The 14,983-nt window shown below is 32.1% G+C and overlaps 2 protein-coding genes across 3 annotated transcripts; one reads left to right on the top strand and one right to left on the bottom strand.

Moving 5' to 3' along the window:
* Positions 1-423: 423 nt before the first annotated feature.
* LOC140891082 (serine acetyltransferase 5) lies at positions 424-2,715 on the bottom strand. Its single transcript, XM_073299346.1, has 2 exons — positions 2,268-2,715; positions 424-1,021 (listed from the first exon to the last, which is right to left on the bottom strand). The coding sequence occupies exons 1-2, from the start codon at positions 2,649-2,651 to the stop codon at positions 530-532; spliced, it is 876 nt and encodes a 291-aa protein (XP_073155447.1). The 5' UTR covers positions 2,652-2,715; the 3' UTR covers positions 424-529.
* A 3,369-nt stretch (positions 2,716-6,084) lies between these two features.
* On the top strand, positions 6,085-10,391 carry LOC140891385 (probable acyl-[acyl-carrier-protein]--UDP-N-acetylglucosamine O-acyltransferase, mitochondrial). Of its 2 annotated transcripts, XM_073299847.1 has the most exons (11): positions 6,085-6,308; positions 6,415-6,515; positions 6,660-6,784; positions 6,875-6,983; positions 7,168-7,260; positions 7,367-7,483; positions 7,588-7,671; positions 9,103-9,207; positions 9,702-9,788; positions 9,887-10,019; positions 10,134-10,391. In XM_073299847.1, exons 1-10 carry the CDS (start codon positions 6,230-6,232, stop codon positions 10,004-10,006), a joined length of 1,020 nt encoding a protein of 339 aa, XP_073155948.1. In that variant the 5' UTR covers positions 6,085-6,229; the 3' UTR covers positions 10,007-10,019; positions 10,134-10,391. The 2 variants fall into 2 exon arrangements, with proteins under 2 accessions (XP_073155948.1, XP_073155947.1); XM_073299846.1 differs by having other exon boundaries at positions 9,887-10,391.
* The last annotated feature ends 4,592 nt before the right edge of the window (positions 10,392-14,983 follow it).

Raw genomic sequence — 14,983 nt, 5'->3', positions numbered from 1 at the left:
GATCGTTTTGGAAGAAGTGACAAATAAAAGACACGAAAACCCAAACTTTTCACTAAACGCACATTGTTTCATATATTTTAAAAGAAAAACTATTTCTAATTTTAGTTTGATATATTTTTATTCCAAATTATATATGACATACATGATACATCAATTAGAGGTAGACAAACAATATATTAATTTCTTTTATCACATATGCTGCCACGTGGATTTTTAGATAAAAAAAAAAAAGAAGACATTATTTTTTTATTTATTTTTTTATCACAAACTCAGGAGAACGAAAATTAAGTTATTTTTCGTGACCAATGACTTGAAGCTCATTTAAAACTGATAACCCAAATTTAAGATCAGATATTAAGTTCGAAACTCAATTATAACAAGCTTTTAAAAATACTGTAAAAGATTAAACTTGCATCATCTCCATCATCAACTATATATTTTTATTATAACCATAAATTCAAGACCAAAACAGGAGTGCTTCATGAAAATCACGTGATATTAGTACATTGATGATAACGTAATATCGAAATCATATACTATAATCCGACCATTCGGATATAAACGATGTATGATCCATAGACTCCCCAGGCGTCTCCTCGTGCTTTGTCGGCTGCTCTTTCCCTCCCACCAGTCTCGCCGGATTTCCCACTGCTGTCGTTCTTGGAGGGACGTCTCTCAAAACCATTGATCCCGCACCAATCTTGGCCCCCTCCCCGATTTTCACATTACCCAATATTGTTGCCCCCGCACCAATCAGAACCCCATCACCAATCTTGGGATGCCTGTCTCCACCGAAATTTCCAGTTCCACCTAGCGTCACATGGTGAAGAATGGATACGTTGTTTCCAATCACAGCAGTCTCCCCGACTACTACTCCAGTTGCATGATCAAAAAGGATGCCTTTTCCGATTTTGGCAGCTGGGTGTATATCAACTGCAAAAACGTCCGAGACACGAGATTGAAGTGCGAGGGCCAAAGGCTTTCGGGATTGGGTCCAGAGCTTGTGAGCCACTCGGTGAGCCTGAAAGTGTAAATATGATGACTTCATTTCTAACATTTAGCAGGAAACGAGACACCAATAGGACAGGGGCAGTAAAAATAGGAATAGACGCATGCAGCAAGTAAAAGATTCAATTTTTCAAACAGAAAAATGCCAACGTAATTTGAGTTCCGGAATAATAAACTGATTAAAAACATAAGACAATCTTTATTTCCCCAGCATCAAAACTTGAAATCTGATTTACTTCGTTTATCCTGCAAATGTTGATCTCTCGAATCAAAACCCAAAACAATACCATTTTATGTAATGTGCAAAGACGTATCCATGACAAGTGACATAAACTCCTAATAACCCCTACCTAAGCTAGACCTCCCAAAATATTAGTTTTCCTGGTTGTTCACTATGTCTTCGGTTTTGCAAGCAGTCATCCGACCAACGACAAATAGTTAGGTAAACAATCGAGTCATCTATCCATTTAACCAACAAAACATGGATAATGTGAATTTAGCGATAAGAAAAAGTGGCCTTGCGACTAAGATATGTGGTGAAATATGTGGTCATTTTTAAGTAGCACATTGCAGATACAAAGGGAATGAAGTGACTTGAAGTATAAAGGTAGCAGCTTATCACAGATATTATCATCAATTGATGGGATCAACATTCTTTTCAACAAGTTTCAAGTGGACACACATTTAATCATATACACTTACTGATGCAAAACAAATCCGAAATATCTATTTCTAACCAATCACGACCATGATCAAAAGTTTTTCGAGTTGAACTCGGCAGCTCGAGCCTGAAATTTGAACTCAAACTCGAGGCTTAAAAATTTGCTAATATTCAGCCCGACGCCCTAGAGATGTTCATATATTTACAGACTAAAATGTTTAAGCCTGATATATGGAGAATGATGTCCACCAAATGGACAAATGACGAGAGCATAATCCATTACCAATACCAAATTCTAAAATGAAAACAAAAAACTAGTGAATGATCAAACTATCAAAATCTTTCCTGGATAATGGAAACTTTTATGTTATAGCAGCTACCAAAATTTTCTTGGAGTTGTCAACTCTCAGTATCAACAATTAAAATACACATAATACGAACAATCAAATAAAAATTGAGTTAACAAAGATTTCAAAAGCTCCAAGTTCATAATCCCTTGCAAAAATTTCAAGAAGGAAGCTTAGTTCTTGGACTGCCAAAATCACAACTCTATATATATATATATATATATAAGAAAAATAATAATAATAAATGATACCTGGCAAGCGAGGAATCCCTTATAATTAAGAAGGCAGTGAGAAAAAGAAACGCAAGCGGGGTCACGGAAACGGGCGGCGCGTAGGTCGGCGACGGTGGCGGAGCGGAGGGTGGCGTCGTTGGAGAAGATATCGAGGAACAGATCATAGAGAAGAGTGGAAAGCAGAGTGGAGCAGCAAAGCTTGTTTCCCAAGTGAAAGGAGAGGGAGCGCTCCAAGGAGGAGTGAGAGAGAATGGTGGAGTAGAGGTAGCTGGCTAGAGCTGGCTCGGCTTCGGCGTCGCAACGAGCCTCGGCTTTGATCTGGTTCCAAACCCACGCCTCCTCCTCCGCCGACCCCTGCGGCGGGGGTGGTGGCGAAGGGTGGAGGAACTCTCCAGCTGGCATCGGGGAAAACGGTGTCGTCTTGAGCCGTTTTGACTGTATTCCTCGTTTTGCTCTCTTCTTAGCACTTAGCAGAGTGAGTGAGGATATAAAAATAAATTACAAACATATATATATATATATGGAAAGTGAAAACTGTAATATTTTATATTTCTAAATTTCAAGTTATTAAAGTTAATCCTCTATTTTTTATTTTTTTTGCAATTTTAATTTGTTTTTTTTTTTATGGAAGGTGTTGATGTACACCCAGAACTTTCTATAAAAATAGATTAAAATGACAAAAGAAATGAAATATATAGAAATAAAACTTGTAGTGAACAGCACTTGAAAAAGACGGATACATAGAAACCTGCACCGGCGTGTGCACCGTAATATATAAATGTTCATATTATTTTTTAAGCTCACATAATAGATTAGATATTCAAAAATTTAAGGGTGATAATTATCTAATATCTAAATCTTTCAAAAAAAAATATCTAATCTAATCTAAAAATTAAAAAATATAAACAAAAATAGCGAATGTCATTTTGGTAAATAATATTGTTTTTAGTGGCTAAAAAAAGAAAAGATTATATAACATGACTAATTTGTCTTATAATTTTGGTTTTGTTGTTGAAGGATAGGCATACCAAGAGACCACTAAAATGCTTCTGTTTTTCATTGATAAAAAAAAAGTTATAGTTTTTACATATATAAACAAATTAATATAGAATTTCTTGATTTATTATTTTGTATTTATACATCCAAAAAAATGATTGGTGTTTTTATAAATGAATATGAATATAAAATTTCACTTTTAGTTAAGCATTGAGTAAATAAAAAAAAATATTAAATAGCTCTAGTTAGCTTTTTATAATTTTTTTCAGAATAAAAGTGACATTAGAATAATAAAACTGAATGAAATTTATTTATGAAATTATAATGAACATTTTTATATTTAACTTCTCCAGAAAAATATGTAAACTTTTGTCATTTTCTTTCCAGATCAAGAATTGTTATCGTTAATTTGGAAGTGCTATCGTTCTGATTACAATACATTTTATTGAATTTATCGAACAAAGCGTTGGCCACCCCATATAGGAATATTAGTTTCGAACGACTTGTGTATAATATTAATATCTTTCTTTTGGCACGCCACGTTTGGTTTACGTGGAAAAAAATGAACAAAGTTTTAGCCTACTTTTATATAATTTTAATTTTGTACAATGATAATGTGCTGTTTAATTTACGATAATATATATTTTTTTACTTAAATAACAAATGTTAAAAATCAAAATTAGAATTGACATAAATAGTTACGAAGAATATAATACTAAAGTTTGTTGATATATATATATATACTAAAATCAAGTGTTCCTCAGACTAAAGTTTGTTGATATACTTCTAATGACCTATCTAGTTCAAATCTAATCATCCTGCTTTTATACTATGGTTATAAAAAAAAATGAAATCTAAGTGAGCTTTAATTTGGGCTTATTGTTAAATGAAATACTCAAATTTTGTAAATTATCAAAACTTTCTCTGCCCTTATCATTTTTTGAAAAAACATATAAAACTATAAGATAATAAAATTCAATTTTGAATTTAGTTGATAATTAAATATTTTTAAACCAATTAATTAATTGGATTGAGAAATATACACATTTACACAAATGGTCATCTACTCGTGTCCATGCCGACCGTTATGCCGAGTCGCCGCCCTCTCTTTAGCTACATACATGATATGAGATATATTTCACGGTTATATATATTGGTGCTAAATATGAATACTTTCACAATCGAATCGATCATCGTACCGTACTTTAAAAAAATGGTCTAATTAATCGGATTGTTTTAACCGAAGGATCGAATCAGAAAATCATTTCTATAATATGATATAATGAATAATATATATTAAATTTTAAAAACCTAGATAGACAAAAAATTTAAAAAATTTAAAAAAATAGTTTTAAATAAAGAAGGAAAAATTCATATAATCATGTATATATATAATAAAATATTAAATTTAAGATTTTAATAATAAAAAATTAATTATTCAAAAATAAATTTGAAAATTTGGTTCAGCTAGTTGAATTGGTTTTACGGTCCGATCGGTTTTTGATCGATTCTAACTGATTTGACCGTTAAAATAGTTTTTGGGGTGTTCCGGAGCTGTGATCACTTTCCGGTCGAATCGTCTGGTCCTGTCCGGTTTTGAAAACACCTTTAATTACATGATACGAATTATTTTCAGTTTATTATTTAATCTACTTGAATATTTACAATAAATAGATTTTTACTTTCTCTTCTTTATATCAATTCAATTATCCTTTTTTTATTTTTAACATCAAACTTCGATTAATCATCGAGAGAAAAGTCAAGTTTTACAATATTGTGTAACCAAGATGGTATGCAACCATTCAACCATTCAAAATAACAAGATGATTTGAAAGCTTCCTTTAGGCATTTTGATGTGCAACTCTATCAGTTGTTCTTCACACATGCAATGGAGACAAATCCAGAAGAATCAAGTAGCGATCTAATCTCCAAGAACAAAAATCCATTCCAAACTAATGGCCCGCAACTCTGCGCTTTTGACCGAGCCCGAGTTACGAATAACACTGGCTGTGGCTCCACGAACCAAGCCGTGGTTGTCCCTGAACAACTATCCCCACATTGAACTTGTCATTACATGTATCAAAGCTCGCATAAACATCTAATCGTAATTGCCTTATCAAAGCTCGCATCAAACTCCCCTCATAACAAACGAGTTCACCCTTCAAATAGGTATTGCGGAATGCATCCAGAAGACAAAAAAACCCAATCAATGTTCAATGCCTTCACCTGACAAAACTGCCCAGGACATCATGACAAAGATTTCAAATTCATCTTTAGAATGATACTTCAGAATGGCCATAACACAGTCCATAAACGAGCGAGCCTAGTTGAAGAGATAGCAACATCCGCCAATAAATTGCATGCTTCAAAATATTCCGAGTTGCATGATCACAGTTAAATAAACATTGCGAAGTAGTAGCAAAATGTAACTTACATAAAGGAGACATGGCCATCGGTCGGTGCATGACGTGAAAGTAAGTTTGCAGCAGTATGGAGAAAATAATTCCATGAACCACCTTCCAAAAGAAAAATTCCTAAAGGACCGAATGCTCAAATTTAGCCAATATATTTCTCCCATAGAATATATTAATGAGATTTGTCAATTCAATTTATTGTGAATCATACTGTAAATTCTTTTTTTATTGGATGATTATGGTCCATAGAATTTGGAGTGTCTGTTATTTTTCGATATATCTTGATAAATTTTCGGGCTAAGGAAGAAGGAATTAAATTAATAGGATAATTTATATTAAAGTAAAATGGGTAACGCCCGACTTCTTTTTTTTTTTATAGGTCGACCTCGAAGGGATTCCGTTCCACATGTTGGAGAGATGTGAGCGACTCCTTTTTTAGTGTTATAAATTGTGGAACTCTTTGTGAGCGTAGTAGTTGTAAAGAAGTATTCCAAACATCGGAAGTTATTGAGCTCGATTCATTACTCCACCTGCGTATACGATTGGAAACCTGGTCAAAATTGAGGCCATATGAATTCGCTCCTAAGAATTCGCAGGCCATTTTCTTTTGGTGTCAGCAAGCTTCAATTCTTCCGCACTTCACTCTCCAGTTTCGTACATTCGCCTACACGCTTGCGTCCATCCAACGCGCACAACGAAGCTTTTTTTGTGGGTTTAGTGGATCACTAATTTACGTAGTTGTTTTTTGCTCGCAGATGCTAAGGAAGAAGACGGATTGAGCTGCGATGGGATAGGAACAAAACCAAGTTTCATACACCCCTCCGCGGTTGTTCATCCGGAAGCGGTTCTGGGTCAGGTATGAAATTCGCTGTCTGGGTGTCTGGTAGTTCATCTCTTTGATATCAGGGTTTGGCAAAGAGTTGAGAATCTCCTTAAAAATGCAATTTTGAACTTTGTATTCGATACATTTTAAGTTTGCTGAATCTTTGTTTGAATGTAGGGTGTTTCAATTGGCCCTTTTTGTACAGTTGGCCCTTCTGTGAAGTTGGGGAATGCTTGTAAGTTATGTCCCGGGAGTCATGTCTCTGGCCATACAGAACTAGGGGATGCCTGCATTTTGATGATGTAAGCTGACATTGTGGCATTAAACTGAGTGCTAGCCGCTAGTTATGATCTTCATTCTGTTTTAACTCTGGTGGCCGCTGTGTGTGGCAGGGGTGCAATAGTCGGGGATGATCTTCCCGGTAGAACAGTTATTGGATGTAACAATATTATTGGACATCATGCTGTGTTGGGGATTAAATGCCAAGATATGAAATACAAGGTTGGTGGATTGTGGCTAGACACACTCGCTGTCTGTATGATTTTTCTATGTTGGACTTAGTCGTGCTAGATTATCTTCTGCTCTTGCTCCTAGTCTGATTGAAATGCCATTTTTGTTGGGGCAGGATTCATGGTTGATTTTTATTGTTCGTCAGTCTCTAAAGTAGTTTAATTGATCATCTTAGCCAGGGACTGAGTGCTTCCTTGAAATTGGGGACAACAATGAGATCAGAGAACATGCATCAATCCATCGATCTTCGAGGCCAAGTGACAGAACAGTATGTCATACTTGCTACTCTTGCTTGTTCCTTTTACTTTGATTTGAAATGTGAAAGAGCCCTTCTTCTAGTTCCTGACCAACTATCATAATGATATCATGAACAGGTGATTGGCGATAACAATCTTATTATGGGATCTTGTCACATAGCCCATGACTGCAAAGTAGGTAATAACAATATTTTTGCAAATAATACTCTACTGGCTGGACATGTCACCGTGGAGGTCAGTTTTTTGTTTCCACATTGTCTTTGCATTTGTCAAATTGTTTTCAGACAGAATCAGCTTGTTCATTGGATTGCAAGGTGGTATAAGTTATTTATTTGTAGGACTATACTCATACAGCTGGGGCAAGTGTCATCCATCAGTTTTGTCATATTGGTTCGTTTTCCTTTATTGGTGGTGGTTCTGTGGTGAGTATCTTTCTCTAATCTTGTCAAAAATTTTCGCATCATCTTCTCTTATTTTATTTGACTTGGGGACACTCAGGGATTTGGTATGTTTCATATAAGTTTTGACACATTGGGAATTGGATCTTAGAATGTTCATGCTTGAGTCACCAAGAATTTTGCAACTAAATTCATTGTTAAAATTCGAATAATTATGGTAACTGTTAAGGTGAAGAAAAATTGTGCAGATGCACACCAGCTTCATTGTCGATGAAAAGGGAAAAAGTATTTGTTTGAAAAACTAAAATGATGCGTACAATACAGAAGAATTTGTATAGCTATTAGAAAGTATAAAAGCGTGTTTTCTAATGACTACACTAAACACATGTTATATATTCCAACAGTAACTTAAGATAAACTGATAATAGCAAGCAATTACGTGATTTGAACATGTAGTCCCTGTCCAAGAACCCATTTCTAAAGGGCTTCAAACTCTTGGTTCGCCATAATTTTGAATGTCTAATCACCATTCTTTAGTTTGGAAGATATACTGAGAGATTAAATGATGGATGAAATCGCACTAGCTAATCATAGTCAAATAACTAATAGAGTTATCATAAGTTGAATACTTTTGAATGTAGTAAATGAAAACTGATCCTCAACACGCTCTCTGAAATTGAACAGAGGGAAATGAATTGAAGAGTTCAACTTGAACTAAAGAATCTGATATGGACCTGATAACCACTATGCTGAGAAAAAATTGACAAGAAAAAGACTCTGTGTATCACTCCATACTGCCCAGTGCCCACCAACACATTTATGAGTTATCAATATCACAGAATTGCCCCGCACGATTTCAAAACAACCAAAAGGGCATAAAGTTGGGCAGTGCATGGATGTTCCTTACTCCAATCCTTTGTACGTAACTACAATAATTGAAATCCCATATTCTACTCAGCACAACCATAAACTGATTGTCGAAGAGTATCTGCATCTCACCCCTCTCCACCAGGATATTTTAATTTTTATCTTTACAGTCATCGAAGAACCATCCTATTTGTAATTTCTTTTTCTATTTTATCACATTCCAAAATTTTCTGTGACCCCACGAATATTTTGGAGTTTGGACTGTAACACTTGCCAGTCGAGCCAACACCGCTTCTGTTGCATACTTGGTCCTAGTTGAGAACAGAAAATTGCAATATTAATGTATTGTGGAGGGTACATCACACCTCTGTGCAATATTAATGTATTTGATTTTAACCTGCAAGCTTGATGATTGAAGAAATAGACATTTCAATTGCTTGATCTAAAAAATGCAAAACCTGCACGAACATTCCAAGATGGCTCATTTAGAACTCGAGCTTTAAGTGAACACGTCATCTGCTTCACCTAGTTCCTTTGAGTTTGTCTCTGAATTGCTGTTTTACCAGTGTTTGTTCATGGATTTTGAAGGTTTCTCAAGATGTACCAAGGTACACCATGGTCTCTGGTGAAAGAGCTGAACTGCGTGGATTAAATCTAGAAGGTCTACGCCGTCGTGGGTTTTCAGTTCTAGAGGTTGGTTCAAGTAGTCGTTTTTCCTTGTGCACTGGATGAATGTATTATGCTTCAATTGTTTCTCCATTAAGTTTCAGTCTCTGTATTTGTAGACTTATTTTACCTGCGTTCGACTTTTAATACTTCTTCAAATTGAAATTAGATGGAACTCTCCTTCACATGTAGTTCCTTTTGCTCCCTTAGCTGCTTCGTATTTCCATAATAATAACAATTAATTCTCTTTGATCTTACACTGGGTAAAAGCAATTAGGAAAATGAAAACAAAATTCTCTCCGTCATTTCCATCCTTGCAAATTTCTTTTACATCCACCCATCAGAAAAGAAGGGTCTTTGCTTATTGTTCCAGGTTTTGTTAATTGCCTGATCGGTATAATTGAAAAATGAAGATAATTATCATCTCACATCTCAATCAAAAGATGTTCTCATCTTATGTTTAAATACAACGGCATATATATGTGTTTGATACCTTATCGCACAACCTGTTTCTCTTCTAGATAAAGAGCTTGCGAGTGGCTTATAGAAAAATATTTATGCCAAGTTATGGAAGTACGAGGAGCTTTGAAGACCGTCTGACTGAATTGGTATTTGAATTGCTAGAAGTCCATTGTTTAATATTTTCCACTTTCTTTACTGTAATTTTCTTGAAAAAACGATTTTTTATCTAAAAACTTTATCTCAGGAGAAGGATGCTGAATTGAATCAAGTCTCAGCGGTTTGTTATATGGTTAAATCCATTCGAGATTCCTACGCAGAAGAGCGACGTGGCATCTGCAAATACAGGTCCTGGAGTGGATCTTGATGCTACATGATAGGTTCTCTCTTGCCATTCTTTTCAATTCACAAATACAAATACTTTTGAGTTTCAGTTTTAACCTTTCAACCCACATTCACTTCTTGTGCTGTTTCTCACATCGGAAAACCGGCAGACTTGATCCTTCTATAGTCCATTTTTCGACCTCCTAGGGGAAAGGTGCCGGCCTTTTTTGAGGCGTCTTCCTCGTATATCTGGCGGTTAACATATCACTACTCAAATGTCGACCACAGGACATTTTCGAGTACTCGAGGTTTAGGCGTTTAGGTCGGACTAGGTGATTTGCCTATGATTTGTATCTATAGATGTATAAACATTTTACATAACTTTGAAATCCATGTTTCTAAATTGATGTGTATCTAACTCAAATTAGATGAGCAAATTCATTCAGTCCGTTTAACTCTAACTCGTGGATGAGACGATGAATGATATATGAAAGATAAATCAATATATATGAATAATATAATAACTTGTGATTAATCATTTGTAAAACTCGAATCAAAATTCAAATGAATCAAAGACATGTAATTAACTAATAACTTATATTTTATGCTAAAGGGTGTCTTGTGGTTAACATATCCATGATTGTTATTCTATTAATTATAATTATCCATGATTGTTATTCTAATCCCACGTTATTCTCATCATATTATTTATCCATCAATTAATTATAATTTTACATCAATCAAATCATTAATTATTTATCTTACATCAATCAAATTATTGACTTGAAATTACTATATTATCCCTTATAAATAATATTATTTATATTTTTCATTATTATTAAAAGGATAATATGGTAATTTACCATTTTTATATAAAATTTAATCAATCAAATCAAATAAACTATAATATATCAATCAAATCAAATCAAATATTCACTATCCTTTCTTATTTATTTTTTATTACATTACATTACTTATCTATATATTATTTTTCTCATTACCCATACCAAACTGAGCCTTAGTATCACGTCATTTCAAAGGAAAAAGGGTTTACCCTCCATTACAATTTAGAAATGTTCTTGAAATTTTACTTTGATTTAATAATAAATAAAAATTACTTTAAAAAATTTGAAATTTTCAAGCTGAAAGTGATTGAAAGCTCCACCAAATGCTGAATAAACACCGAGGATATTTTAAAATAATGCATACAATATTGTATTGAATTTTTCGAAAGGCTATTGTTATATGATAATTTAAAAAAATCATCTAATATATCTTTAAAAGTGGGAGTTTAATTGTCAAATATCCACTTTGTCCTTGTGCGAACATTAAAATGATGAGAGTTTAATTGTAGCATGCTTATTTTGTCCTTGTGCTAACATTTAAAGAAGGTGAGTGGAATTATCTTTCTCTTAAATGCTTGTCTCTTAATTTATTGTCATGTTTGATGAATTTTTATCCTACAAATATTTTTTGCCTTTCATTGTTCAATTAAATTTTTTGTCATGCACTCTTCGATTTATTGTGTAAATATAAAATAAATTGTGTTTTTAAGTAATTGTCAAATGTCCACTTTGTCCTTGTGTGAACATTAAAATTATGAAAGTTTAATTGTGGCATGCCTATTTTGTCCTTGTGTCAATATTTAAAGAAGGTGAGTGAAATTGTCTTCCTCTTAAATGCTTGCCTCTTAATTTATTCTCATGTTAGATGAATTTTTATCCTACAAATATTTTTTGTCTCTCATTGTTCAATTAAATTTTTTGTCATACTCTCTTCGATTTATTGTATAAATATAAAATAAATTGTGTTTTTTAAAGTTCAAACAAATTGTCCTTATGTTTAAATGATTGCCTTAAATTGATGTTTGTATCCACATTCGAGAGTTTTTATGCATCCACTAAACTTTTTCATTTTATTTCCACTAAATTAAAAAATTATTTATTCGATAATAACCGTGTTTAATGAAAATTAAATGAAAATTAAAAAGTTTAGTTGTCATCATTTGAAACTTAATTGGATAAAAAAAATAGTTGATAGCATAAAAATAATTAAAATAATGATAACAATGTTATCAATCTTTTATTTTAAAAAATGATTGCATATACAGAAATACATTATTAAAATTCAATATTTACAATATAATATATGATTTTTTTATTTAATACTATTTAGGTAACTTTTTTTAAAATCAATAATATTTAGGTAACTATATTTTTTTTATTAAAATAATTAGTTACGTATAATAACTTACCGATAATAGTAATAAAGTTATAAATAATTTTATTAAATAATACAAAAAAATAAATAAAATTTACCAAATATCTAAAACAAAAAAATATATAAAATTTAGCAACCAATGTTTGAAACTTAAATTTAACAAAATATGGGGTAATGTATTTTTTATACTCAAATAAAAGTTCATAAAAAAGCATATTAATGTAATATTAGTTAATACTATAATGATTAATGTTATAATAATTAATGCAAAAAAATTATTTAAAATTTTATAGCATAGAAATTTATAATTTATTTGTGGTGATTTGAAAATTAATTATATAAAAATATTTATTTACAGAAAAATATTAATATAATTATGATTACGTTATAAAGTTTTTATTAAAAAATAAAAAATATTTAACAAATACTTTAAAAAATTTAAAATTTAGTGATAAACTGTAAAGTTTTTAAATAACATAATAATAATAATAATTATAATAATAATAATAATATGTTTTTTATAATTTACATTGTTTAAGTTAAGAAAAACCAATTTATATATAGAAAAAAATTAAAAAGAACAACTACTTTGTGAGATTTTTAACCAAAAACAGGGATGATTATAATATTGAAGTAAATTAAAATGTTAGGGATTTTGAGATTGATTAAATATGTGAAAGATGTATATGAATTAATTTTATCTTTTCTATGTTGTTGATTAATTTTTTTTTTTTTGACAGTCAACAAGATGGACTTGGATCGCTTACATGTACTTGCATCGATCTCATCGTGTCATTTTTGTCATGCTTGGAGGTTTTCTTAGAAACCTTTGTCGTTTAATTGGGTTTCTGGCAAGAATAAGTTGGACTTATCGGTTACTCCAATAATTCCAAGATTTGTTCAAATTAAAGATATGTTATCTCTTCTTCTTTTATTCCGTCAAAGTATATGGTGTTACGCCTTAAACGCATATAAATCTCGATTGTGAGATTAATGTTTTTAATGCATTAACAAGACCCTTTTGTTTATGTTTTGATGATTAACAAGTCTAGGTTAAAATGTTACTAATGTTTACAATGAGCTTATTACAGAGTTAAAATTTTCAAGGCTCAATTTCGTACAAGTTTATTCAAGATCAGAAACAAATTTCAAAGACTTATACTACTACGAGTTCGGAAGTTCCGATTGGAGTTCGGAACCTCCGATCAGGATCAGAAGGATCTTCGGAAGCTAAGGGACGATCGGACGTTCCGATCATGGTTCGGAAGCTCCGATCTATTTTTAAGAAATTTTATATTGTTCGGAAACAGAACGGAAGCTACGAAGTGACGAGATCGAAAGCACCGATCATAGATCGGAAGTTCCGATCTACTACGGCGGCCTGATAATCCTGTCCGGAAGACTTTTGCCCGACAACATATTTAATGCGCCGATCGGAAGCTCCGAAGTGAGATCGGAAGTTCCGATCCTGTACAAACCGCGTGACTCAGAATTCAAATTTCGGAAGCTCCGATGCTGGGAACGGAAGTTCCAATTGATGCCGAATTTTCAACTATAAATAGAGGCATTCCGAGACCATTTCAAGCATCCCAACATCTTCAAGTCTCTCAATCCTCTTAAGCATTATTTGAGCTATTTGTTGAGCAATTTGTAGCCCCTGAGTCAAAATATATTCATATATCGAGTTCTATCCAGGGTTGTGAAATCGTTGGTGTAAACACTTGAGTGTGAAACCAAGTGTTGTATGATTGTTGAGGCTATCCTTGGAGCCCTTAAGGCCAAGTGTTGAGTTGTATCGGCGCGGTGATCGTGTCATGTTGTAATGCTATCCTTGGAGCCATCAAAGCCAAGTCGTTTGAAGTGCTAGTGGATCCTTGGTTAATCGATCTTAATCAAGAAGGGGAGACGTAGACGATTTATCGTCGAACTTCCATAAACATCTCTTATCTCTTTTATTGCTTTATTTACATTACGCATTTATTTACTGCACTTATTATTAATTGCTTTAAGTCTTCCGCTTGCGTATTTGCATAATCGCTTTAAATTGCTAAAGTTGTCAATAGAACCTAAATCCCCCCATTAGGTTCTAACATATGGTCGTATAATAATACATTTTCATTCAATTCTTTCGACAATCGGTTTTACAATAATGTATTTTTTGTTGAATTTGGGGTATGTAATGTTGTAAGATTTGATGCGATGAAATTAATTTAATTCTATTTAAAAAAAACCTTCAATATATAATTATCTATATTAATATCCATGATTTTGAATATTACGCCACATCTTTCATATATAATTGAATTGTTTAATTCCGATATGTATTTCTAAGTTTGTTATTATAACTTATTCTTTTTCATTGATCTATTTGAACTAATAATTATTTAACATGTATATCAGTTTGAAATAAATTTTTAATTTATTAAAATACATAGATTTTACTTATTTAAAATTTAAATCATTTTAATTCTTACATACATGTATTTGCATCTATCTGTTGGCTTCTTTATATACCATTAATTTTTTTAAAAATTTGTCATTTTATTAAATCAGAAACCTTATGTTTGAATTTATAATATATCTCTTCATGTAAAAATAATATTCAAAAATATTATTTACAATTGTGTAAATATAATTTTTGAATAAAAATATATTAATTTACATAATAATTGAAAATACGAAAAAAATAATAAATTTCAAAAGTTAACAAAAAAATTTAGATTTTATTTATTGTAAAATTTAACGTCTTTTAATTCTATGGGCAACAAATTTTTATGATTTTCATAGTAATTTTATTAAA

The sequence above is a fragment of the Henckelia pumila genome, chromosome 3 (assembly GCF_033568475.1).
Source record: "Henckelia pumila isolate YLH828 chromosome 3, ASM3356847v2, whole genome shotgun sequence".
NCBI lineage: Eukaryota > Viridiplantae > Streptophyta > Magnoliopsida > Lamiales > Gesneriaceae > Henckelia > Henckelia pumila.
The sequence above is the reverse complement of the archived record's forward strand: the minus strand, read 5'-3'. Positions and strand labels throughout refer to the sequence as shown.